The sequence below is a fragment of the Spermophilus citellus genome (genome assembly GCF_964194105.1).
Source record: "Spermophilus citellus genome assembly, chromosome: 2".
In the NCBI taxonomy this organism is placed as follows: Eukaryota; Metazoa; Chordata; class Mammalia; order Rodentia; family Sciuridae; genus Spermophilus; species Spermophilus citellus.
The window spans coordinates 32,561,328-32,587,783 of record NC_138183.1 but is presented as its reverse complement, the minus strand read 5'-3'; the positions used below and the strand labels follow the sequence as shown (position 1 = coordinate 32,587,783).

At 35.2% G+C, this 26,456-nt stretch overlaps 1 protein-coding gene across 6 annotated transcripts in view; it reads left to right on the top strand.

Annotated features, from left to right (window-relative positions):
• Positions 1–26,456, top strand: part of INVS (inversin) — a 186,380-nt gene that overhangs the window by 84,196 nt on the left and 75,728 nt on the right. For 4 of the 6 annotated variants that reach the window (XM_081280878.1, XM_081280876.1, XM_081280879.1 and 1 more), the window contains exons 6-11: positions 7,115–7,295; positions 10,027–10,136; positions 13,476–13,647; positions 19,964–20,119; positions 20,528–20,757; positions 24,995–25,101. In XM_081280878.1, the coding sequence (XP_081137004.1) occupies positions 7,115–7,295; positions 10,027–10,136; positions 13,476–13,647; positions 19,964–20,119; positions 20,528–20,757; positions 24,995–25,101 (956 nt within the window). Of the gene's footprint in view, positions 1–7,114; positions 7,296–9,015; positions 9,049–10,026; positions 10,137–13,464; positions 13,648–19,963; positions 20,120–20,527; positions 20,758–24,994; positions 25,102–26,456 lie in introns of those variants that run through there. The other 2 variants (XM_081280881.1, XM_081280880.1) reach the window with 2 other exon arrangements.

Genomic DNA, 26,456 nt, shown 5'->3' with positions numbered 1-26,456 from the left:
CTGTTAAGGAATTTTGAGCCCGTCCCCACAATCTGTAGATCGGAGCCAACTTTTTCTTCTATCAGACGGAGAGTCTCTGATTTGATATCTAGCTCCTTTATCCACTTTGAGTTGACTTTTGTGCGTGGCGAGAGGAGGGGATTCAGTTTCATTTTGTTGCATATGGATTTCCACTTTTCCCAACACCATTTGTTGAAGATGCTATCCTTTCTCCATTGCATGTTTTTAGCTCCTTTATCAAATATAAGATACTTGTAGCTTTGTGGATTAGTCTCTGTGTCCTCTATTCTGTACCATTGGTCCACCCGCCTGTTCTGGTACCAGTACCATGCTGTTTTTATTACTATTGCTCTGTAATATAGTTTGAAATCTGGTATCGCTATACCACCTGATTCACACTTCCTGCTTAGAATTGTTTTTGCTATTCTGGGTCTTTTATTTTTCCATATGAATTTCATGATTGCCTTATCTATTTCTACAAGAAATGCCATTGGGATTTTGATTGGCATTGCATTGAACCTATAGAGAACTTTTGGTAATATCGCCATTTTGATGATGTTAGTTCTGCCTATCCATGAACAGGGTATATTTTTCCATCTTCTAAGATCCTCTTCTATTTCTTTCTTTAGGGTTCTGTAGTTTTCATTGTATAGGTCTTTCGCCTCTTTTGTTAGGTTAATTCCCAAGTATTTTATTTTTTTTTGAGGATATTGTGAATGGAGTGTTTTTCCTCATTTCCGTTTCAGAAGTTTTGTCGCTGATATACAGAAATGCCTTTGATTTATGTGTGTTGATTTTATATCCTGCCACTTTGCTGAATTCATTTATTAGTTCTAGTAGTTTTTTTGTAGACCCTTTTGGGTCTTCTAGGTATAGAATCATGTCATCCGCAAATAGTGATAATTTAAGTTCTTCTTTTCCTATTTTTATGCCTTTAATTTCTTTTGTTTGTCTAATTGCTCTGGCCAGTGTTTCGAGAACTATATTGAATAGAAGTGGTGATAGGGGGCATCCCTGTCTTGTTCCAGATTTTAGAGGGAATGCCTTCAATTTTTCTCCATTCAGAATGATGCTAGCCTGAGGTTTGGCATAGATAGCTTTTACAATGTCGAGGTAAGTTCCTGTTATCCCTATTTTTTCTAACGTTTTGAACATAAAGGGATGCTGTACTTTGTCAAATGCTTTTTCTGCGTCTATTGAGATGATCATATGGTTCTTATCTTTAAGCCTATTGATGTGGTGAATAACATTTATTGATTTCCATATATTGAACCATCCTTGCATCCCAGGGATGAATCCTACTTGATCATGGTGCACAATTTTTTTGATATGCCTTTGTATCCGATTCGCCAGAATTTTATTGAGGATTTTTGCATCTAGGTTCATTAGAGATATTGGTCTGTAGTTTTCTTTCTTTGAGGTGTCTTTGGTTTCGGAATCAGGGTGATGTTGGCCTCATAGAATGAATTTGGAAGAGCTCCCTCTTTTTCTATTTCCTGAAATAACTTGAAAAGTATTGGTATTAATTCTTCTTTAAAGGTTTTGTAGAACTCCGCTGTATACCCATCCGGTCCTGGGCTTTTCTTGGTTGGAAGTTTTTTAATTGCTTCTTCTATTTCATCTATTGATATTGGTCAGTTTAAGTTGTGAGTTTCCTCCTGACTCAGTCTGGGCAAATCATATGACTTAAGGAATTTATAGATGTCTTCACTTTCTTCTATTTTATTGGAATATAGGTTTTCAAAATAATTTCTAATTGTTTTCTGTATTTCTGAAGCGTCTGTTGTAATATTGCCTTTTTCATCCCATATGTTAGTGATTTGAGTTCTCTCTCTTCTTCTCTTCGTTAGTATGGCTAGGGGTCTGTCGATCTTATTTATTTTTTCAAAGAACCAACTTTTTGTTTTGTTAATTTTTTCAATAGTTTCTTTTGTTTCAATTTCATTGATTTCTGCTCTGATTTTAATTAGTTCTTGCCTTCTGCTACATTTGCTATTGTTTTGCTCTTCCTTTTCTAGGGCTTTGAGATGAAGTGTGAGGTCATTTATTTGTTGGTTTTTCCTTTTTTTGAGGAATGACCTCCAGGCGATGAATTTCCCTCTTAAAACTGCTTTCATTGTGTCCCATAGATTCCGATATGTTGTGTCTGTATTTTCATTTATCTCTAAGAATTTTTTGATTTCCTCCTTTATGTCTTCTGTAACCCATTGATCATTCAGTAACGTATTGTTCATTGTCCATGTGATGTAGGATTTTTCCTTCCTTCTTTTATCATTGATTTCCAGCTTCATTCCATTATGATCTGATAAAGTGCATGGTATTATCTCAACCCCTTTATATTTACTGAGGGTTGCCCTATGGCATAATATATGATCGATTTTTGAGAAGGTTCCATGTGCTGCTGAGAAAAAAGTATATCCACTTGATGATGGTTGATATATTCTATATATGTCAGTTAAGTCTAGGTTATTGATTGTGATATTGAGGTCAATAGTTTCTTTATTCAACTTTTGTTTGGAGGATCTGTCCAATGGTGAGAGAGGTGTGTTGAAGTCACCCATGATTATTGTGTTGTGGTCTATTTGATTCTTGAGCTTGAGGAGAGTTTGTTTTATGAACATCGCAGCGCCATTATTTGGTGCATAAGTATTGATAATTGTTATGTCTTGTTGGTGAATGGTTCCTTTTAACAGTATATAATGTCCTTCCTTATCCCTTTTGATTAACTTAGTCTTGAAGTCGATTTTATTCGATATGAGACTGGCCACGCCTGCTTGCTTACGAGGACCGTGTGCTTGGTATATTTTTTCCCAACCTTTTACCTTGAGCCTGTGTATGTCTTTTCCAATCAGATGTGTCTCCTGGAGGCAGCATATTGTTGGATTTGTTTTTTTAATCCATGTTACCAGCCTATGTCGCTTTATTGGAGAGTTTAAGCCATTAACGTTTAGAGTTACTATTGATATATGGTTTGTACTTCCTACCATGTTTGATTATTTATCTCTTTTTTTTCCCCCTAATTTAGTTTGTTTCTCCATGATTAGCTTTCCCCTCATCCTCTGTCTTTACCGAGGCACTTCCCGCTGATGGTTTTGGTTATTGTTTTCCATTTCTTCCTCGTGTAGAGTTTTGCTCAAGACGCTTTGCAATGCTGGTTTTCTGGCTACAAATTCTTTTAGCTTTTGTTTATCATGAAAGATTTTTATTTCGTTGTCGTATCTGAAGCTTAATTTTGCTGGATACAGAATTCTTGGTTGGCATCCACTGTCTTTCAGTGTTTGAAATACGTTGTTCCAGGATCTTCTCGCTTTCAGCGTCTGTGATGAAAAATCCGTTGTCAACCTTATTGGTTTACCCCTAAATGTAATCTGCCTCTTTTCTCTTGTAGCTTTTAATATTTTCTCTTTGTTCTGTATATTGGATAGCTTCATAACAATGTGTCTTGGCGTTGGTCTACTGTGATTTTGTGTGCTCGGTGTCCTGTATGCATCTACAATTTGTATATGTGTTTCCTTTTTTATTTCTGGAAAGTTTTCTGTAATTATTTCCTTCAGTAAGTTACTCATTCCCTTGGCATGAATCTCTGTGCCTTCCTCTATCCCGATGACTCGTAAGTTTGGTTTTTTTATGTTATCCCAAATCTCTTGGATGTTTTTCTCGTGATTTTTTACCATCCTATCTGAGTTGGCTAGACTCTTTTCAAGATGATATATTTTATCTTCATTATCTGACGTTCTGGCTTCTACTTGCTCCACTCTGTTAGTGATACTCTCGATTGAGTTTTTAATTTGGTTTATCGTTTCCTTCATTTCTAGAATTATTGTTTGATTTTTTTTATAATCTCTATCTCCTGATAAAGATGCTTAACTTCTTCTTTTATCTGTTTTTGTAATTCTTTTTCAATGTGATCTTTAAGGTTCCTTTCCATCTGTCTAAGGTGTTCCTTGAGTTCTTTATATGGCCATTTTTCTGATGACTCCATGTCCTCCTGAATATTTAGGCTGTCTTTCATTGTTTGTACTCCTTTTCTTCCTTGCTTTTTTATGCTCATGATACTTCTTGTTCTGTTTGACTGTTGAGTTACTGTTTACTCTTATAAGTTTATTTGATGCTTGGGAGGAGAGGTATTAGAAGGGAAGGGAAGAAGTCATATTTCCGGCAGGTCTCCTTTCAGTGGAATTTTGCTAGAAGTTCCTCCGTAGGTAGAATCTGGGTGTATTAATGGGTCTTTCTGATCCTGTTACTGTGGAGATACTGAAGGTGCTGCTTTCTCGCCGGCCGCCATGTTGGGTCCCCCCGGGAGTGGTTAATTGATTCTTTTTTTTTTTTAGTTGTTGATAGACCTTATTTTATTTATGTATTTATATATGGTAATGAGAATCTAACCCAGTGCCTCACATATGCCAGACAAGTGTGCTACCGCTGAGCCCCAGCCCCAGCCCTAATTGATTCTTTTTAGATATATATAACATTAGGATATGTTTTGACATAATCACAAAAGCATGGAATATAATTTGCTCTAATTCAGTCCCCAGTACTTCCCTCTCCCCTGCCTCCACTCTCCTCCTTCTCCTTTCCCTCAAATCTACTCATCTTTCTGTAATTTATTTATAGTTTCTTTTAAATTAGTGTCTTATGGAATATTTGATGTTGAGATTCACTGTGGTATATTCATCTGTGTACATAGGAAAGTTCAGTCAGATTCATTCCACTGTTCTTTCCCATCCTGCCTCCTCCCCTTCAGTCTCCTTAGTCTGCTCTACTGACCTTTCCCCTATTTTGGTGGAATTCCCTCTTCCCTTTTTCCCCCTTTCTAGCTCCCCCTTGACCACCACTTACTTATTTGGGGTTAGCTTCCATATATCAGAGAAAACATTTGACCTTTGACTTTTGGGGGCTAGCTTGAACTTTCTTTTTTTAACTGTTGAGAGTGTCTGCCTTGGACTGGGGGTAGAGCTCAGAGGCAGAGCATTTGCCTAGCATGTGCAAGGTCCTGAGTTCAATCCCCAGTACCACCAACCAACCAAACAAACAAACAAGTCTGCCTTTCAACCTTGCTCTTGAAAAAAACAGTTTTCTTGTGTACACAATCCCAGGTAGTCAATTTTCTTAGCTCTTTCAGGGTATTATTTTGCTCCTTTCTGCCTTTTATTATCACTCTTCAGAAGTCTATTATTGGTCTAATTATCATTCTTTTTTTAGATGACCTATCTTTTTCACTCTAGCTGTTTTAGTTCTCTCTGTTTTGACATTCTCTAGTCTTACTACAGTGTGTTTAGGAGTGGCCATTTTAAAAAATCCTGTTTGGTGTACATTCTGATTATTGTAGCTCAGTACTGAAACATATAGCTATTATCTCTTTAAATCTTGATTCTCCTTTATTAACTCTATTCTTGCCTTTGGGGTCTCCAATTATCTGTATTTTAGAACTTTTCACCTTATTCTCCATGTTTCCTCACTTAATCTTCTATTCCCGACTCCTGGAGTCTCTGCTGCATTCTGGGTAATGGCAACTGATTCATCTTGTCTTTTACTAGTCTTGCCTGACCTATTGAGTGTTTAATTCTAGTGATTGTATTTTTTTTCACTTTTAAAATTCTACTTGGTTTGTTTTCAAATCTGTTTTATCATTATATTAGTTTTTCCTTTCTTGCTCACTTCCCATTTCATTTTTTATCTTTTTACATATTTCATATATTCATTTCATTTATTTACTTATTAATTTATTTTGGTGCAAGGCCTTACACGTGCTAACCAAGTGCTCTACCAGCAAATTACATCCCCAGCCTTTATTTTATATTCTTTATGTGTTAATTCCAATATCTGAAGTCCTTGGGGGCAATTCTCACTTATTTCCTCTCAGATTTGGCCTTATTTTTCCCTTGTGTAAACACACTTTACTCATTAGGAGTCTCCAAGGCCTAAATCATACATTTTTTTTGGAAAATAGGCTGACTGGATAGGAAGCTTTAAACCTGGGGATGGCCCTTCAAAGAGTTCTCAGATTGAGGCAAGAGGGCTAACCTGAGAAGGAACATGACCTTGGGTGAGGTAACTCTGTGGCTGAAGAAATTCCAGAAAGCTGACAGTTAAGGATTACTAGCTGGTAGAGCTCCCAGCAGCTAGGGAAGTAAGGCCTCTTGTCTTGAAGGGGGACCTAAGCAGTGCATTATAATCTCTGCTACAAAGATCCAATGGAAAAATGAATAACTACTGTGAACTGTCAATTTACAGAGCAATAAAATGAATCGCCAATAAACATATAATTAAAAATCTCCCTTTCATTCATAAAAGAACTATAAATTAAGACATCATTGAAGTGTCTTTCATACTCATATGGGGAAAATGTAGTAAGCTTGATATACCGAGTGATTAATTTGGGCCAGCATGTGGGGAAATAAAAAATTTTGCACATTGTCATGGGTGTGTTAATTGGTATAACCATTTGGAGAGCAGTTTGACAATATCTGATTGAAGATGCAGATGTCCTTCAACCCAGTAATTCCCCTTTTGGTATCTAACCAAGAGAAAAACCTCACACATGTGCTACAAGGGACAATAAAGAAAGTATATTTATTGCAGCATTATTTGTAATCATGAAGAAATGGAAATTAGCTAACTGTCCCTCAGTAGAATAGACAACTAAATCATATTTTGTTCATGCACTTCAACAAATGAACTAGTATCAGCATAGATACCACAAGTAGGTTGTTTAGAGAAAAAGTTGCCAAAAGATATACATGTATACTGCCATTATGTAAATATCGAAAACACACATACAAAGTTTATGTATTGCTTATGGATGTGCCCATATTACAGAAGAACAAAATAAGGCTTTAACTGAATCTGTAACAGATACAAAAACACATTAGGCAAAATATTGATACTTTTTAACATAGTGCATGATGGCTATTCTTTTCTATACTTTTTATAGTTAAATATGAAAATAAATTTTTAAAAGTTTTAGACTGTACCCTTTTTTTGGCTTTATCACTTTACTTGTGACCATAAAGAATATGGAGGTTTTGTTTAGAAAATTGCTTATTACTTATGCCAAATAAAATTTATTGAGGATTCCACATATGTCTAAAAGTCTTTGGTTCCTTCAAAATAGGATGCTGCTCCAACGGAGTCTTTACTGAACTGGCAAGACTATGAGGGGCGCACACCTCTTCATTTTGCTGTTGCTGATGGAAACCTGACGGTGGTTGATGTCTTGACCTCATATGAAAGCTGTAATATAACGTCTTATGATAACTTATTTCGAACCCCACTTCACTGGGCAGCTTTACTAGGTAAGTTGGCTTTAAATTACAGGATCAATAGTAGGAAGAACTGCATGAGTATAGGAAAGTTCCTATGCCTTCTCTTCCCCTGTTGGTTCCCATCTCCTATTTAAATATTTTAATTTTTCATTGATATGTTAAGTTATTTTATAAACTGCCTCCCTTCATTGTATGCTTAAATTTTAGTTATGTAACTTTGTTTTCAGTTAAATGATGTTAGCTTTAATTTCAACATCATATTGTGACTTTTTAACTTTTGTTTTTCATGTTCATTGCCTTTATTTATGGGGAAAGGGGCTTTGATTTTATGTTTGTGCTAATACCATGATAATTGCTTTTTTTCCTTCATATTTGCTTTTTATTTAAACTTTGGGGGAGTCACTTTTTTAGTCCTTTTTTTTTTATAGATAGGGATCTCACTATGTTGCCCATGCTGGCCTCAAACTACTGGGCTCAAGTGGTCCTCCTGCTTCAGCCTTCTAAGTAGCTGGGACTACAGGTGTGAGCCACTCTACCCAGCTGCTTTTTTTTTTTTTTTTTTTTTGGCAGTTCTATGGTTCTATAGATATTGAACCTAGGGCCACGCCTCATGCATGATGCCAGACAGACATATGCTCTACCACTGAACTACATCCCCACCAAGGGATCACTTTTTTAGACGAGAGAGAGAGAGAGAGAGAGAGAGAGAGAGAGAGAGAGAGAGAGAGATTGATTTTTCTTTTCTTTTTTTTGAAAAGGGTACATTCTGAAAGGCTTTCTCTTTGGCTGACTCATTAATAATTAAATGAGAATTTGGTCCTTTTTTCCCCCCTGCTATTATGCTATTATTAGTTTTTTCAGGGTTTTTCTTAATTTTGTTTGTTTTTTGCCTGTTTCCTTTATTTTCTGTCTTTTGGTTTATGGATTAGGTTTGTTGCTGTTATTTGGTTTTGAAATACTTTGTGTTATGAGGAGGATTTTTAGTTTCTGTTAGGGATTACTTCAACTTATCAAAAACAGTTTTTTGAGTCTGAGTCAATTTATCTGCTACAGAATTTAGCACACTTTTACTCACTATTCTTTTAATATTTGTTGATATAATCTGAGGTTTTTCCCTCCAATTATTATTATCTTGATCTTAGTTTATAAATTACACATTGTCTCTTTTGAACATGATTTTTCTGTTGCCTTCAGTTTTTATAATCAAATTTATAACTGGTATTTAAACTTCATTTCAATGCATGGATTCACCCCTTTTTCCTTTTCCTCTAGAATGTGAGTGTATTTGGCAAATTTGTCTCATAACTAAATTGATTTTTTTACCCATAAATTCTGCTTACTTTCTGCCTCCTGTATAGATTGTAATTTAGATTGCATTTTCACTTCCTTCTCTCCATATTTCTTTTCATTTTTTTCCCATTAGCATTGGGAATTGAACCCAGAGACACTTTATTGCTGAGCTATATTCCATCCCTTTTGTTCTTTATTTGGAGACAGTTCTCTTGAAGTTCCCCAGGCTGACCTCAAACTTACTCTCCTCCTGCCTCCACCCCCTGGTTGGCTGGGAATAGAGTCATGCACCACCACACCCAGCTTTACCTGTATTTCTTTAATTTCATCTTATTTCCTTTTACCTCCTTCCATTCATTACCTTTGTATTTCAGTCTGTTTTCTTCTTAGGGTGTTCTGTTTATGTTTCCTAGAAGCCACCTCTTTTTATCGTAAGTCAAAGATGCCAGTTTCCTGAATTTTTCCTCTGGATCCTTCTTAGATCACTTCAGAGGTATGCTCTGTATCTTTATTCTGGTTCCTTTTCCCCTGTGCTATAGGATGCTTTCTAGTAGTCTTCACTGAATTTTTATCTTTATGCCACAAAACAAGATGGGATGTGTTCAGGTTAACTGTGTGGCATAGATTGCCTTGTGTTCTGGAGACTCCACCTTAAGTCACATATGCAAAGTAGATGAGCACAGTACCACTCAAATTCCCTTTTTTCTGCCTGGTTTTCATTCAGTGTATCCTTGCTGTGCTAATATGGCATCTTCTTCATTGCCCAGTTCCCCAATGTGCTCTAGTAATAAAGAATATGAAATTCAGGTTTCTACATATGCAATTATAGGTTCAATTATTTTTTTATCTTTTCTATAGTTCTTCACTTATAGAACCCACTTCCTCCAGAGTGTACTGCAGAATATTGTCCCACCACTACCTTGTCATACCTACCTCCTTGTTTTGTGGGATTTAAAATCACTGCCTTGATGTTAAAAGACTAGGGGAGAGAGATTAGAGGCCAGGAAGCCATTCAGGATGTAGAATAGTAGAAGGGAACAGCTGTGTATTTCTAGTTAATTGGTGATGGAACCTTGAGACAGGCACAGGGAATCCTAAGAGGACCTATCTTCCCTCCTCTGTGACTGACTATTTACAAAGTGAAGTTAGGGAATGCAATGAGATGATACCTAATATTAGGTACCTAATACCTAATAATATTTTCTTGGTCTAGCAGTTATACCCAATGTCATTTCTTTCTCAATTGAAGCATTAAGATTTTAGTGCTGTGTGTTTTCACCTTGTTCTATTCTATCTAGTATGCTGGTAAGAAGTTAGATGAGTCTGCACTGGAAGACAGTGCTATTCACAAAACATTTTGAATGCTGCATTTTGTGCGAGTGATTTTTCTTACATCTTTCTTTTTTCAAATAGATTATAAATTAATTGTGTCCTTCCTATGTTATAACTACCTTGTTGTGTTTGCTCTCAGGCCATGCACAGATTGTCCATCTCCTTTTAGAAAGAAATAAATCTGGAACTATCCCATCTGACAGCCAAGGAGCAACACCCTTGCACTATGCAGCTCAGAGTAACTTTGCTGTAAGTAAAATAAGACAATTTTCTTTTTTCTTTTGGTGATGCTGGGAACTGAACCCAGGGCTTTGAGCATGCTGGGATAGTTCTCTTCCACTGAACTATATCCCCAGCCCAATAATTCTTTTTTCTTACTTTTTATTTTGATATAATACATGCAGTTGCAGGGAACAATACAAGATCCCTTGTATCCCTCTTCACCCACCTTACCCTAATGGTAACATCTGGTACAATTATCAGAAATGGGAAGTTGACAGTGATCTTATTCAAATTTCACCAATTTTATGGGTGCTCATTTGCCTGTGTTGATATAGCAATTATCTTCTGACAATTGTTCATATTGTTAATTCTGTGATTCAAGTGACATTTCAACTTTTTGTGAAGCTGGTCACATGCAAAGTTTGATATAGCTTTTATTTTAATGTTCAGTGTAATATTTTGCTTTATGTAAGTAAATGTGCTTCATCTTTTGTTACATTTATATTACTAAGGACATCTTAGTGTTCAACAATCTTTATTTTCCTAAAAGCAGTGTGGCAAGGCTTTGGAATTGGAAAAACCTTGGCTGGAAACTGTCTGTATGACCTTAATGGAAATTTCTTAACCTGAATCTTTGTTTCTTAATCTGTAAAATGAGGATAATTATGCCTTTTCTTTTTGGATTGGTGTAAAGACTAGAGAAAATTTATGACAAGTGCCCACTATAATTGCTGGCCTAGAACAGGTACTGAATAGAATATGTTCTTATTACTAGTGCTAATAATTATGTATTTTATATCTGAGAAAGCAAACATGAATTGTTCTTTCAGAAACACTGAATATCAGCAAATAGTTCTTCCTTTATAGCTCTTTATGTTTTGCAAAGCACTTTCCTGTTCATTATGTCCTCAGACCACCCTGCAACATGACAATGTGTAAGCTAGATCAGCTTCCTGAGTATGTATGGCCAGCAAAAACTAAAGACTGAAACAAAGATTCACACACACATTAAAGCAGTCAGTTGATTGTGCTGTCTTCTACAGGAGTGTGCATTCATGAAACCCTTGGTTTTATTAAATTATGATAATATTATCATCAGTACAGAATAATTTCAACTTCTTGACTTCTCCAAATACTTCTTGAATACTCAGAGGGTGAAAATATTTTACTTTCATACCCTTCTTTACTCTCTGGTCTCAAAAAAAAAAATATGTCTATAGTCCTTCCTTCTTAGCATTCTTAAAAATTCAAGAGTTATCATCTGGAATTTTATCAAATCATTATCTTCTTTTATCTCCCAACATCACAGAAAAATTCAAAGTAGTATTTTGAGGAAGAGTACTTTCTTCTAACAAATAGATAAGAAATTCTCTTGGCCTAGGGTTTTCAATCTATGGATATCAGACCTCAACCCCATAATACAACATTAAGTCTATGAGATGGGTCATATTATCCAGTATACAGATTAAAAAAAAAAAAGCAAGATTCCAAGAGATTAAATTACTTGTCCATGGTCTCAAATCAGTTTTAGGCTCCAAATTTATAAATGTACAAATACCAATAATTAAATAACTATACTAATGGAGTAAGAAAGAATAGTAGAACATTATGGATGTTTATTCAAAGAAATATTTGCTTTAGATGTCTGCTAATTAACAGAGTTGATTCCTAATGTTATGCAGATTTTCTAAGTTCTCTTTCAAGTCCCTTGATCAACTTGGCCCCTTGTTAACTCACAGGAGGATGCAACTTCATTTTTTAAAAATATCAAAAAACAAAAGCAAACAACCAAAATTCCTATAAATATTCATCATTAAGAAAAAACATACTCAGCAAAAAAATTGCAAATTAGTAAGAGAAAAAAACCAAAAAATGACAAACTTTTAAAGTGCATTTAATGAACATATACAGTAGACCTTAGAAGTATAGCTTTAAAAAAAATTGTAGGGGCTGGGGATGTGGCTCAAGTGGTAGCGCGCTCGCCTGGCATGCGTTCGGCCCGGGTTCGATCCTCAGCACCACATACAAACAAAGATGTTGTGCCCGCCGAAAACTAAAAAAAAAATAAAGATTAAAAAAAAAATTCTCTCTCTCTCTCTCTCTCTCTCTCTCTCTCTCTCTGTCTCTCACTCTCTCTTTAAAAAAAAAAATTGTAGTTGTAGATGGACAGCATGCCGTTATTTTATTTGTTTATTTTTATGTGATGCTAAGGATTGAGCCCAGTGCCTCACATGTGCTAAGCAAGTGCCCTGCCACTGAGCTACAGCCTCAGCCCAAGCATAAGCTTTCATACCTCAGTAATTCACCAGTAGTTTTAAGATAAGGAAACTATATGATGTAGTAAAAGGAGTACTGTAATTTAACCCTGTCATCTATTTTTGTTTCTACCCCAAATATTTGTATGACCTTGAATCTGAATTTTTTTTCATGTATAAAATGAGGGACTGGATTAAATGAGCCCTTAATTTTATTCTTTCTGTACTAAGACTCAATATTTTATACATTTTTTCTAAATTAAAAGCCCAAAAAACTTCTTTCTGAAACTTTAACATTCATTCAAGCACAAGTTTCTTGATAGTTCTAAAAATTTATAAGAATCTGAGTTCTGAGAAAATAGGCAATTTAAAATGTTGAAATATTAGCAAGACCCTCTCTCAAACTAAAAAGGGCTGAGGATGTAGCTCAGTGGAAAGCTCTCCTGTGTTCAACCCCCAGTTCCCTACTCCAAGATGCTGAAATGTTAACCCCCACTAAAGATGTCAGACACTGTTAGGATTGTCAAGGGTCCTGGGTTTTGTATGATTCCAGGGGAGTGACCTGGAATATAGGAATTGCTAAATAAATACGTTTAAATGAACACTGTGTTTCTCAGTAACCATCAGTCAGTGTTCAGTAAGTGTGTTAACCATCTTTAAAAGTTCTAGTAACAAAACACATGATGTATTTATTTTCTCCTGAGGTATGTCTGAACACTCTGCATGTAAAATGTCTAATAAAACATATATTTTAATGTTGGTCATGACTCTGAATATGTCTGAGTCTTTTGACTGCCACTTCCAAGTGACCAAACGTTTTTAAACTTAATTAAAAATGATCATTCTCAATTTTGAGAATGTTGAATGAGAGGTTTAGATTATGGTTTTAAAGTGTTATAGAAACTAAAACCAATATATAAGGACAGGGAATTATTATTTTCAATGAAAGTTTTTACTCTGTTATTCATAGAAAAGACAATTTAATTTGATTCAAAAGTAAGGGGAAATACTTTACTTCTTAGTGAAAAAAAAATATATATATATATATCTGCTATGTTACCATAAAATGTTACCCTGTTGTCTCAATTTTTTAAATGAAGTTTTCTTACAGGAAACAGTACAAGTTTTTTTAAAACATCCTTCAGTGAAAGATGATTCAGACCTCGAAGGAAGAACATCCTTTATGTGGGCAGCAGGGAAAGGCAGTGATGATGTCCTTAGGACTATGCTGAGTTTAAAATCTGACATTGATATCAACATGGCAGACAAATATGGGGGCACAGGTAAGAACTGGTAGATAAGTTCAGTTTGCTTTAATTCACCTTTCAAAGTACAGGTGGTACTATAAAATTTGAAATCATTGTTTCAAAAAATTGAAATCATTGTTCCTAACCTAATACTGTTTGAATTCACCACTTTTAAAGTTTGAGTTTGATAGCTTTTATTTCTTCCAAGTATTATGTCTAAAATTGCACATGTTTCTACCCGGTGAATGGTAGCATTTGGTTTAAAACATTGGTTGCTCCTTAAACATGGTTATGATAACTCTTCTGATCATTTATCTTTGTGCTTAAAAATTTTAAAAAAGCAGAAGCCACTTTAAAACTATGCATTTTTAGTAATTACTAATTATATTTTCAAAAATTTAGAGTCATGTTTTAAAGAATGCCTGTGTTCTCACCAGTCTCACTTACTATGTTCTTTTCTCAGTTTTGAGTAGAATGACTGAGTACTGAATCTCCCACTTTAGAGATAACCTCCCATGACTCTAGGTTTCACAACTTCAAGGCAGCATTGCATCAGAAGCTCTTACTAGATGCTTATTTAATCTTTCTCTAATAAGAGAGTCCTTTAACTATGTATTGGTTACTAAGAGATGTACACATTTTTTAGCATTCAGTATCAACTTAGAGGTCTCTTACTTGTGTCCTATGTCCTAATTTCAAGTTAGAAAGAAAGAAAATTTACACACCAGTAAAATTTGCACACCAGTACTAAACAGAATTAAGAACTCAGTGATGGGTTAGCTTCACAGTATTATGGGTTTTTTATTTGTACAAACATACTAAAGCCATTTGCCCTACCTATTGTTCTAGATAAGATTTTGTTTGGCCACTAAAACTAGTGATGCAGTACTAAGGGGAAGGAAGGGGAGGGATTTGAAGTTACTACACTGAAAAATCATCCTACTTATACCAAGACCTTTCTAATTATTTTTTAAGATTTTAGGCAATTTCAATTTTATGACAAGCCTCTGTCAAGATTGTTTCTTTAGGGCTGAGGTTGTGGCTCAGTAGTGGAGCGCTTGCTTAGCATGCATGAGGCACTGGGTTCGATTCTTAGCACCACATATAAATAAGTAAATAAAATAAAGTCCATCAAAATCTAATAAAAATATTTGTTAAAAAAGATTGTTTCTTTATGGGCTAGAATCGTAGCTCAGTGGTAGAACATTTGTCTCACATTTGTGAGGCCCTGGGTTCAATCCTCAGCACCACATATAAATAAATAAAATAAAGATATTGTGTTCATCTACAACAAAAAAAATATTTAAAAAAAAAGGATTGTTTCTTTATCAAAGCCTCATAGCAGATCTTAAGTTTTTGTAGGGATATAAAGCAGACCCATAGGACATTGAGGTTATAAATGATCTGAACATTTAATTTTTTTATCAGATTCCCTTTACTATACAGTCTGCCACTTTATTTCTAACTTTGCTTTTAGTTTAACTTTTTCATGTATCTTAATAAAGTATGGGCAAGGATACTCGCATACTTTGACCAAAAGTATGTTTCTGATATGCACTGTGATTGGAGTTCAGGCATAAATTCTTCTCAGATTCATTAATTCCTGGGTTCTTTCTCCTGTGGGGATTTTTCTATGTATCAAAGATGCCTTCCATAATGGAATATTACTTGGCCATAAGAAAGAGTGAAATTATAGCATTTGCCAGCAAGTGGATGGGGCTGGAGAATATCATGCCAAATAAAACAAGCCAGTCCCAAAAAACCAAAAGTCAAATGTTCTGTCTGATATGCGGATGCTAACTCACAACAAAGGAAGATGGGGAAAGGAAGAATAGAAGCCTATTGGATTAGACAAAGGGGAATGAAGGGAAGGGAGGAGGGAAGGAATTAGGAAAGACAGTAGAATAAATCAGACATAACTTTCCTATCTTTATATTTGAATACATGATTGAAGTAATTCCACATCATGTACAATCACAAAAATAAGATCTAATTAGCATAAGTTAAACTCCACTTATGTATAATATGCCAAAATACATTTTACTGTCATGTATATCCAAAAAAAAAAAGAAAAGAAAAGAAAAAAAAGATGCCTTCCTTACATTTCTATGAAGGTGAGTTTCTCTCCATCATCCCTCTATAAGGCTGTTTTTCCCTCCCCATTAAGAGGTCTTACCAATAGTAACATATGGACATTGTTTGGAATCTGATTCATATAAATGAACTATTTTTTAAAAAGTCATCATAAAAATGTGACATGTGACTATCTAGATATTTGATGGTATTATAGAACTTCTATTAGTATTTTTTAGGTATGACAGTTGGGCATTGTGGTACACCAGTTATTAAACTATTATCTCTCAGCTTCAAGGACAACTTAGCTGAATGTTTAATTTTTTCCCACATCTCTGTTACTAGGCAGCTTTCCACTTTATCACTAGCCTTGCTTTTAGTTGAAGGTTATCCTTTTATCTTCCTTTTGCAGTGCTGGGCCTGAGGCTCTGCAAATCAGATTTCCCCTTTGCCACTGAGTGCCCTGTTAGCATGTGCACATACAGGAGGTAGAGGGAGACTGGAAGGTTTGAAGAGAAACAAAGGATTACATCATCCTGTTCTTGGTTTGTTTTCTGCTCTGGTCAGCATACTCTGTAATGGTTCTTCAGTGCAGCATCATTGTTTGTTTCATTGACAACAATTAATTTCACTCTGCATTTTTTACAGCATGCACAATGCCAGTATCAAGAGCACCCTTCTTAGGGATGCCCAGACCAGTATGGCAGAGCCCCTCCTCATAGGTCTGAGTTTCTGCTCTGCAGGGCTCTTCTAAGCTTTTAGATTTTAATAATTTTATTCTCTTCTTTTTTGTTTCCCTAGTTGCAAGATTGGTAGCTACTTCCTACATTTTTTCTCCTTTTGCCTGTTAATTTCTTTAATACATAACTAACAATTTTTTTATACTGAATTGTCTCTGCTAACATATCTGGTGAGGTTTCTGTCTTCTGACTAGACCTTGACTGATACACTGATGTTTTAAAAAAGAACCCTTGTCCTCCAGAGATAATAAAATATTTACCAATGAGAGGAAATGATCTTGGAATTTTAAAAGCCAGGAATGGTTGGTGGTTAGATGAAACAGGATTAGCCATGTATTGATAACTGTTGAATCTGAGTGATGGCTATATTGAGTTCACTGAACTATTATTTAATTTTGAATATGTTTGAAGTTTTCCATGAATATAAAGTTAAGTTTTAAAACAATTTAAAGTCCTCATGTAAAATCACAGCACTTTTTTCAAAGAGGAAGTAATAATTGTTAAGTCTAACTTTTTAAAGTAAATACAAATAAAATGGAAAATTTTATTTAATATGTCATTAATTCTATTTTTTGCTTAATTGAAATTTTGTCTTTTTAAAAATTTTACATATGGGTATTATTTATCTATAGAATATATATTTCATACTTGATGCCACATCACAAGATTGTAACATTGAAAAATTAAATATTGAGGCAGGGTTGTGGCTCAGCTGTAGAGCACTCGCTTCACATGTGCGAGACCCTGAGTTTGATCCTCAGCACCACATAAAAATAAATAAGTGAAATAAAGGTATCATGTCCAACTAAGAATAAATATTTTTTAAAAATAAATATTGCCTTAAAATTAAACCTAGCCCAGGGGTTCCTAAACCTGCTCTTCAGAAGAGCAGATTTCTGTAGAGGTAGCTGAAATGCTGCTGGGGAGTAGACAGTCAGGTGGGAAACTTGCCACCCCTGATTCAAGCTGAACCACTCAACTTCTGGTTCATGTGTGGAGTGTTTTATAAAACTCATTTGGTGGTGAGATGGTTCTTCTGCTCTTAAAAGTGAAAAATTCAATGAATTAGACATTATTACCCTATGTACATATATGATTACACAACCGGGCTTATTCTACATTATGTATAACCAGAAGAAGGATAAGTTATACTCCATTTATTTTTGATGCATCAAAATGCATTCTACTGTCATGTATAACTAATTAGAACAAATAAAATTAACAATAAATTTTTTAAAAATGTGAAACATCCCTGAACTATCACAGATATTATGCCATGCTTTCATCTGCCTCATAACATTCTCACCAGTGGTCTCTCAGCCTCTGGTTGACCAGCTTCCGCACAGCACACCTACAACTTCCATGGTAACCTGACTCTGTTAGAATGCTCTTCCTCATACTGAGCCCAGTTTAACAACTGACTGATCCCTTTGTGCTCTCCACACATGATAGGCCTTCAGATATCTGAAGTCACTCTTTTCTATCTGAATTTCATCTAGATCAAACCAACATGCAGCCATTTAGGTCAGTAGTTCCCAAACTCAGGAATGTATAAGACTTACTAGAGGTAGTTGTTTAAAAGCAGATACCATGCTATTTGGACAGAGATCCTATTTCAAATCCTATGATTCCACCTCCAAAACATATTCTAATTCTTTCTCTGTTTTTCTCCATCTCCCTTTCTACCACCCTCATTCAAGTATCCATCATTTTTTGCTCAGTCTACTACAAAATAACTGGCTCCCTGCCTGTATTTTAATCTGCTATAATGCATTCTTCTTATAACAGTGAGATGAGCCATTTAGAGCATAATTTGGATATAATCACCCCCCTTACTTCAAGCCCTTTGGCGTCTCCCAACAGTCTGATATGTACGACCATTTACAATCTGGTCTTTTCTACCTTTCTCATTTATCTCACTCTCACTGTGCTGCAGCTACTCTTGCCTTCCTTCAACACACAAAGTCATTCCTATCCTGTACCAACTGTTCCCTTTGCCCAAAATATTCTCTCTTTTTATGTTTCAGGTCTCAATTTAAATGTCAGCTCTTCTGCAAGGACTTCCTAACTATCAGTCAAAAGTAGTCTTCCAAGCTGGGCACAATGGTACACGCCTATAATCCCAGAGACTCGGGAGGCTGAGGCAGGAGGATCACAAGTTCAAACTTTTGATCATCAACTTAGCAAGGCCCTATGCAACTTAGTGATACCCTGTCTCAAAATAAAAATAAAAAGGCCTGGGGATGTGGCTTGGTGGTTAAGTGCCTGTGGGTTTAATCCCCAATACCTCCCCATGCACACACACACAGTCTCCCAGTCACTCTCTATATAAAAATACCTTTTATGACATACATTTCTTATTCTGTTCATCACTGTATAACAATTTATTGATAGGATTTTAAAGTGTTTTATATTTGCTTTGCTTTGCTCCTCTTCTAGACCATAACTTTGTCTATTTTATTCCCAGCATTCTAGTAGTACCCAGCCCAAAAGTCCACACTTTTTTTTATATTTTTATTTATAGGTGGACACAGTGTCTTTATTTTATATTTATGTGGTGCTGAGGATTGAACCCAGTGCCTCACGCATGCTAGGCGAGCATTCTACCTCTGAGCCACAATCCCAGCCTGAAAGTCCACACTTTTACAGGCATCCCAGGTTTGCTTGTGGATCACTCTGTATGAAACAGACATTATTCTAAGCATTATAGAGCCATCATACTTAAAAAGAACTTCCACAAGCCTCTAAACTGTGAGTATGGCTAATTCAAACCTAGAGTGACTGTCTAAGTCAAACACTATGGTTTAGTAACACAGGAAGGGATTAGCATCAGCATACCATTAAACACAGGTAGTCAGAATTACTCTTTAAAACCCCTTAAAAGGCACCAGAGAGGAGACCACATTTCACCTCTCAGTTTTTTCTCCATTGTTCAAAAAGATTGATGTTGCTTAAATTGAACCCTGAGTAGTCGCTGGCTTGCATTTGGAGCCATGTAGTATGAAAAATGTACAGTGTAACAAGATGTGTGTGCTTTCAGAGCACAGACCAACCAAAGGAGTGGCACATGTAGCCAGCTGAAGGAACAGGAGATTGACATGGTCTAGTTATGGACATGTCACGTGGCCCCTTATGGACATGTGCTTATCGAGTGGTTGATGGGCAGAATTGCCTGTGCTATTTAAATCTTTTCTCCTTGTCATTTTTTGTTCTCTTGCTCTCTAAAAGAGGAAAGATTAAATAAACTAGTAACTGAGAAGAGGGTGCCATTTTCAGACCAACAGGATGGAAAGGAAGAAAACAATGAGTTAAGAAAGGTAGAAGAAGTATGTGGGGTGGGGGGAGATATGACTAATACAAATGAATGGGAAGGAAGTGAGAAACCTACAAAAGTGAAAAATAAACTAGAGAATCTTTACAATTTGGATTGCATTTAGCCAAAACAATGGAGAAATCAGAAGAGGAAAAGATTCATAGTTAGACTAATAAAAAGGTAAAGTTGTTAAAGAGTTTGTCACTTTCTTTTACTTCCTTTTTAGCTTTACATGCTGCTGCCCTTTCTGGCCACGTCAGCACTGTGAAGTTATTATTGGAAAATGATGCTCAAGTAGATGCTACTGATGTCATGAAACATACTCCACTTTTCCGAGCCTGTGAGATGGGACACAAAGACGTGATTCAGACACTTATTAAAGGTTAGTTAATCAAGTAGTCTTATTAAGTCACTCACAAAGTTCTTGCATGCTTGGTTGGAAATAAAGCTTTACACAGCAAAGAGCCACCCAGGTAAAAAGGTGAAGGGAAGAACAGCCAAATTAGTAACAGGAAACTCCAGTTCTGCTCCCAGCTCCACCTGTTGACAGTTGTTTGGTTTTGGAAAAGTCACTTCACCTGCCTAGTCTTCAGTTTCCTTTGATGTAAAAGGGAGTGATTCCTACCCTGACCAATTTACAGGCTGGTTGTAAAACTCTGAAGTAGACTTACGCATGTGGAAGCATTTCAATGAGAGTAAAGTGTTGATGGGACTGTTGTTTTTTAACTTCTATTCTTTTTGATAAATGCTGTCTCCATTAGACATTTTCAATATATTTTTGCTTTCCCAGGTGGAGCAAGGGTAGATCTAGTTGACCAAGATGGACATTCTCTTCTACATTGGGCAGCACTGGGAGGAAATGCTGATGTTTGCCAGATTCTAATAGAAAATAAAATCAATCCGAATGTGCAAGATTATGCAGGACGAACCCCTTTGCAGTGTGCTGCATATGGGGGATATATCAACTGCATGGCTGTGCTCATGGAAAATAACGCAGACCCTAACATTCAAGACAAAGAGGTAGAACTACTTGGTCTTTTCTATATTGTTTGCTACAAAGTGTTTATAATGTTTCTTCTTTGTTGTAAACTTAAATAAAACAAATTACCAAAGAAGAGATCACCCACAAATCCATACAATTATGATTTTTATTTATCCATGTACTCAACCAGTCCTCACCTATATCTAACATAGTCATTAAATAGACTGGGAGTCATTCTATAGCTTCTATAAAAGATATATATGTCATATGTATGTATATATATGTATATAAGTATATATTATATGACTATGACCCATATTTTGTTCACTTAAAATGATCATAGTGTTTTGTCATTTGATACATAATCTTTTTCATGATCATGAATTCTTAAGATTCCAAAATTCTAAGAGCTTTAAATATAATAGATGGTTCTTTCCTCACAACAACCCTACAAAGTACTTGCTATTATTACTCCCATTTTACAGGTAAGGAAATTGAAACTCATGTAGTTTCAATCATGACCCTAAAATGACAACCTTTGGGAATGGGTGAGTCAGGATTCAAGTTATGCCTTTACCCAAATTTTATAATTAAATAAATAACCTCCTGTTGCTTGACACTTTTCCATTATTGTAGATGATATTGCAGGAATCATCTTTGTGCATTTAATTTTTCCTTTTGAGTTATTCTCCTAAAATAAATCCCCTTAAGTGAGAATATTGAATCAAACCAAAAAATAGTGCGCATATATATATGCAAATTATGTACATATATGTAAATGTGTGTGTGTGTATTTTACGGAGGGGGGCTGGAGGCAGGGTACTAGGGATTGAACCCAGATGCACTTTAGCACTGAACTACATCCCCAGCCCTTTTTATTTTTATTTTGAGGCAGGGTCTTGATAAGTTGCTGAGGCTGACCTTGAACTTCCAATCTGTGTGCCTCAGCCTCCCAAGTTGCTAGGATTACAGGTGTGCACCACTGCACCTGACAATAAATGATATATAAATGTGCTTCAGCCATAATACATAAGGCCAACCTAATATTTGAAAGGCATTGGACAATCTATACTCCACCCAGCTGTGTAGTAATATATTAGTTTTTCTCATTCTAGCTGGTATTAACTTTTTTGGGGGGAAGGGTACTAGTTTATTTTAACTCTTTAAAAATATTAGCATAAACTATGTTTTCCAAGTCAGAAAACAGATTCTCTACTAATTCATTAAGCAAGTTTTTAATCAAGATTGTTACTATTTGTCAAATTATCATAATGAAAAACATGTAAAATATAGACCTTGTCTTTATATTCTTAGGAATGCATGTTTTATAATTTGTCATACCTTTTATATTTTACCAAGTTGCCTATTTCTCCTATAAGTAGCATGCAAAGCTCCTTTCCAGTTCCATTAATTTCTATATGTAGTTTGGATTGTCTACATAAATAATCTTGCTGCCTGTAAATAATATCATTTTTCTTTATTTCCAAACTTTTCATTTCTTTGTTTTATTTTGTTGAACTAGCTAGAATCTTCAATACAATGTTGAATAGAAATGGTGACAGTTGGCATCCTTAACTCATAATTGCTTCTCAAAGATCAAGCTTTCAATATTTCACCATTGAATGAAATTATATTTCTAGTTGCTAAGAGTTTTTAAATACCATAGTTTTTGTCAAGTAAAATTTATGCATCTATCAACAAAAGTCATATTATTTTTCTCATCTTTTTTGTGAATATGGTGAATTATATTGATTGCCTTTGTGAGATGTTAAACCACTCTTACCTTTCTAGAGTAAGCCCCACTTATAATGTATTATGCACTTTTATATATAAAGATGTATTATGTTTGTAAATATTTTAATATTTTTGCATCTATATTCATGGAAAGTTTGGCCTATACTTTTCCTTTCTTATGTTGCGTTTGTAAGATTTTGGTAGCAAGTTAACAATGACCTTATAAAAAGAGTCAAGAAATAGCCCCTCTTTTATTCTCATAACAAATTATATAAGAGTGATATTACTTCTTCCTTAACTATTTGGAAAAATTTATTATTGAAGTCTTCTGGTTTGGGGGTTTCTTTGTACAAAGATTGTTAATTTAGTTCCATTAATAAGTTTTCTAATCAGTTTAATTTTCTTTCAGTTTAGTAAGAGATAATTTATTAGAAATATGTCAAATGTATTTGCATAAAGATGGCTATATCTGCACTTACCATTTTTGTATCTGTAAGACCTGTAGTGACTTCCTCATCTTAATTTTATATATTGTAACATGTATTTTCTCTCTTTTTTAACTTTTCATGTGGCTTATTCTGATCTTCAAAGGACTTACTTCTGCCTTTGTTAACTTTATACATTTTGAAGTTGCTTACTATTTTGATAAATGTTTTCTCTCATCTTTATTATTTCCTGCCATCCACTTTCCTCAGGTTTGATGCACTATTCTTTTTTCCCCTTAGATTCTTTTGATAAAAGATTAAATCATCAGGCTGAGGTTGTGGCTCAGAGGTAGAGTACTCGCCTAGCATGCTTGAGGCACTGGGTTTGATTTTCAGCACCACATAAAGCAAAATAAAGACATGTGTCCACCTATAAATAAAAAATAAATACTTTTTAAAAAAAGATTAAATCATCAATTTTTTCAAATATATATATATGATTCTCCTAAGCTCTGCTTTAGCTTTAACTTACAAGTTTGATTAAGTTGTGTACCTTCACTGTCATTTAGGTAAAATATTTTCTACTTTCTAATTTGATTTATTCTTTGAACTGTAGATTACTTAGAACTATGTTGTTTAATTTCCAGGCACTTAGGCATTTTCTCTCTCTCTCTCTCTCTCTCTCTCTCTCTCTCTCTCTCTCAATCGATTGGATTAGTTTCCTGTGCTCTTGTGACAAATTAATCACAAACAAAAAAACATAAATTTATTATCTTACCGTTTGGGATATCAGGAGTCAAAATTAGTCTCACTAGACTAAAACTTCAAGATTCAACAGGGCTGTATTTCTTTTGGAGGCTCTAGGGGAGAATTCCTTTTCTTAATTTTCCCAGTTTCCAGAGGCTGTTTACTTACCATGGGTCATGACCCCATTCTACCATCTTCAGAGCCAACAATGGCTAGTTGGGACTTTATTACACTGTATCACTCTGACACTCTCCTGCCCCCTCTTTCCCTTAGAGGGATCCTCATGAATACATGAGGCCTACCCAGATAATCCAGGATAATCTCCTCACCTCAGAATCAGATGATTAGTAACCTTAATTCCCTGCTTTCCAAGTAACATAACAGGGTTCCAGGGATTAGGATATGGACATTTTGCAGGAGAGCACATTATTCTTTATAGTCTTTCTTTATGGTCCAGTATATGACTGATTTTGATAAAATTCTGTGTACTCTTGAAAAGAATGCTAATTCTGTCATTTTTAAATGCAGGGTCACTTAGAACAGATCTTTAAATTGTGTTATTTGTGTCTTCTATGTCTTTAGCGCTCTTTTATCTTTTTTTCCTGTCAACTGTTATTTTAAAAACACTAAAATCTCCCACTGTGATAATAGATTTGACTATGTCCCCTTTAATTTTGTGAGATTTTTTTCCCTAGATATTTAGAAACTCTGTTATTGGATGTAAAAATTTAGGGTTGGGACATTTTTCTCTTTACATCCATTAACACTGTGAAATATCCTGCAATGCTTCATGGCTTAACTTTCATGACATTGAAGTTTTTTAAGTATACAGGCCACCAGGTCAGTTATAATGGTGCATGCATCTGTTCCCAGCTACTCCAAAGGCTGAAGCAAAAGGATCACAATTTCAAGGCAAGCCTCAGCAACTTAGCAAGATCCTGTCTCAAAATTAAAAAAATAAAAAGGACTGGGAATATAACTCAAAAGTGCTGCAGGGTTGTAAGCCCCAGTACTGGGGTGGGGAGAGGTGGATACAGGATGTTTATTTTGTGAATTTGACTAAGTTTGGGTTTGTCTTATGGTTCTTCATAATTAGATTCAGGTTTTACATTTTTGGTTGGAATATTATATAAGGGATATTGAATCCTTCTCAGATATCACCTCAGTGGTATATGGTACCCTTTCACATAGTGTTAGTTATGATCCCTTGGTTAAGAGCTGTCTGTTTTCTCCACTGTGTACATAATAGTGTCCTTTTTTATAATTTAAAAGTTTAAGGGGAGGATTATTTATATTTTTAATTAGCATAAATAGTCACATGTCCAAAAATATTTACTCCAGGTACACTTGATTTTGTTCATGCTTATAGGGAAGAACAGCTTTGCACTGGTCCTGTAACAATGGATACCTTGATGCCATTAAATTATTACTAGACTTTGCTGCTTTCCCTAATCAGATGGAAAACAATGAAGAGAGGTAAGCTGTGGATAAGAAAAAAAAAAAAGAGAGAGTATTCTCTTGCTCATCCCACATCCTTTCTGCCAGATTTAAAAAAAAAATCTCAAGTTTAGATATCTCAAGTTCAAAACTAAGTAGAATCATAAGGAAACACTACACTAAGAAATACTGAACCAGAAAAAGGAGTAAAAGTTCCATGCAATATTTATTTAGAATCACAGAGTATCATAGGTATTCAGGACTTTAGATATGATATTACCTAAGACAGGTTCACATTTTGCAAATGAGGAGACTTAGAGCTCCTTCTGGCTGGTGGCTAGCATGAGGTCAGTGAAATCCTGACTGACCAAGACCAAGAATTCAGTGAGGCTAGTGGAATATGTTACATATTCAAGATGTTTCTCTTGATGGAGACACATTATCAGTTAGTAGACAAAAAGGTGCCATCACTAGCATGAAAACATGAAGAGCTGGGTGTGGTGGCATACACTCGTAATCCCAGAAGCTCAGGAGGCTGGGGAAGGAGAATCATATGAGTTCAAAGCCAGCCTCAGAACTTAGCAAGGTCCTAAGCAACTTGAAGAGACCCTGTCTCAAAAAAAAAAAAAAATAAAAAAAAAAATAAATATATATATATATATATATATATATATATATATATATATATATATATATATATATATATATATATATTAAGGGCTGGGGATGTGGCTCAGTGGTTAAATGCCCCTGGATTCAATCCCTAGTACCAAAAAAAAAAAAAAATATGGAGAAACTCAAATTGAAAGGTCAGCATCTATTCTAGATACAACTTTCTTGAATAACATAAGGTTCTCAGAGTTATGCTGTGATTGTTATCCAGGGACCGGAACCCATAAAAAGAACAAGACACAATATGAAGTCTAAGCAAGAGAGACTCTTGGTGGTCTCAGGGGAATTCTGGTAATTTGCAGGTAACCACTCAATTTGTGATCAGACCTCCATAGCAGAGGCCCCCTTTGGCCCGAGTCAACACATTAGTTGTCACTGTTCATGGCTTCTCTAACTAGAATGGCCCCATCTGTTAGCCACCACCAGTTCTTGCTTGCTGTTAGCAGGTGGAAAACCTTCTAGAAAAGGAAGGGCTTCTTTAAATCAACTATCTCAGCGGAGGCATATTTCTCCTTTCTTGAATCAACCCCTTTGCACTTATTTCAGAGCCTTTCCTCAGAGAACTTCCCATTGAAGTTCTAAAACAAACAAAGGAAAAATGAAGAATCTAAGAGTTAGTGACGATTTGTGTCTATGAAGAACTTATTCTTACAATATACACTGTCTAGATGCTATTTTTAAAAGAAATAATGGAAAATACATGTTTTTTTAAATTCATTTCC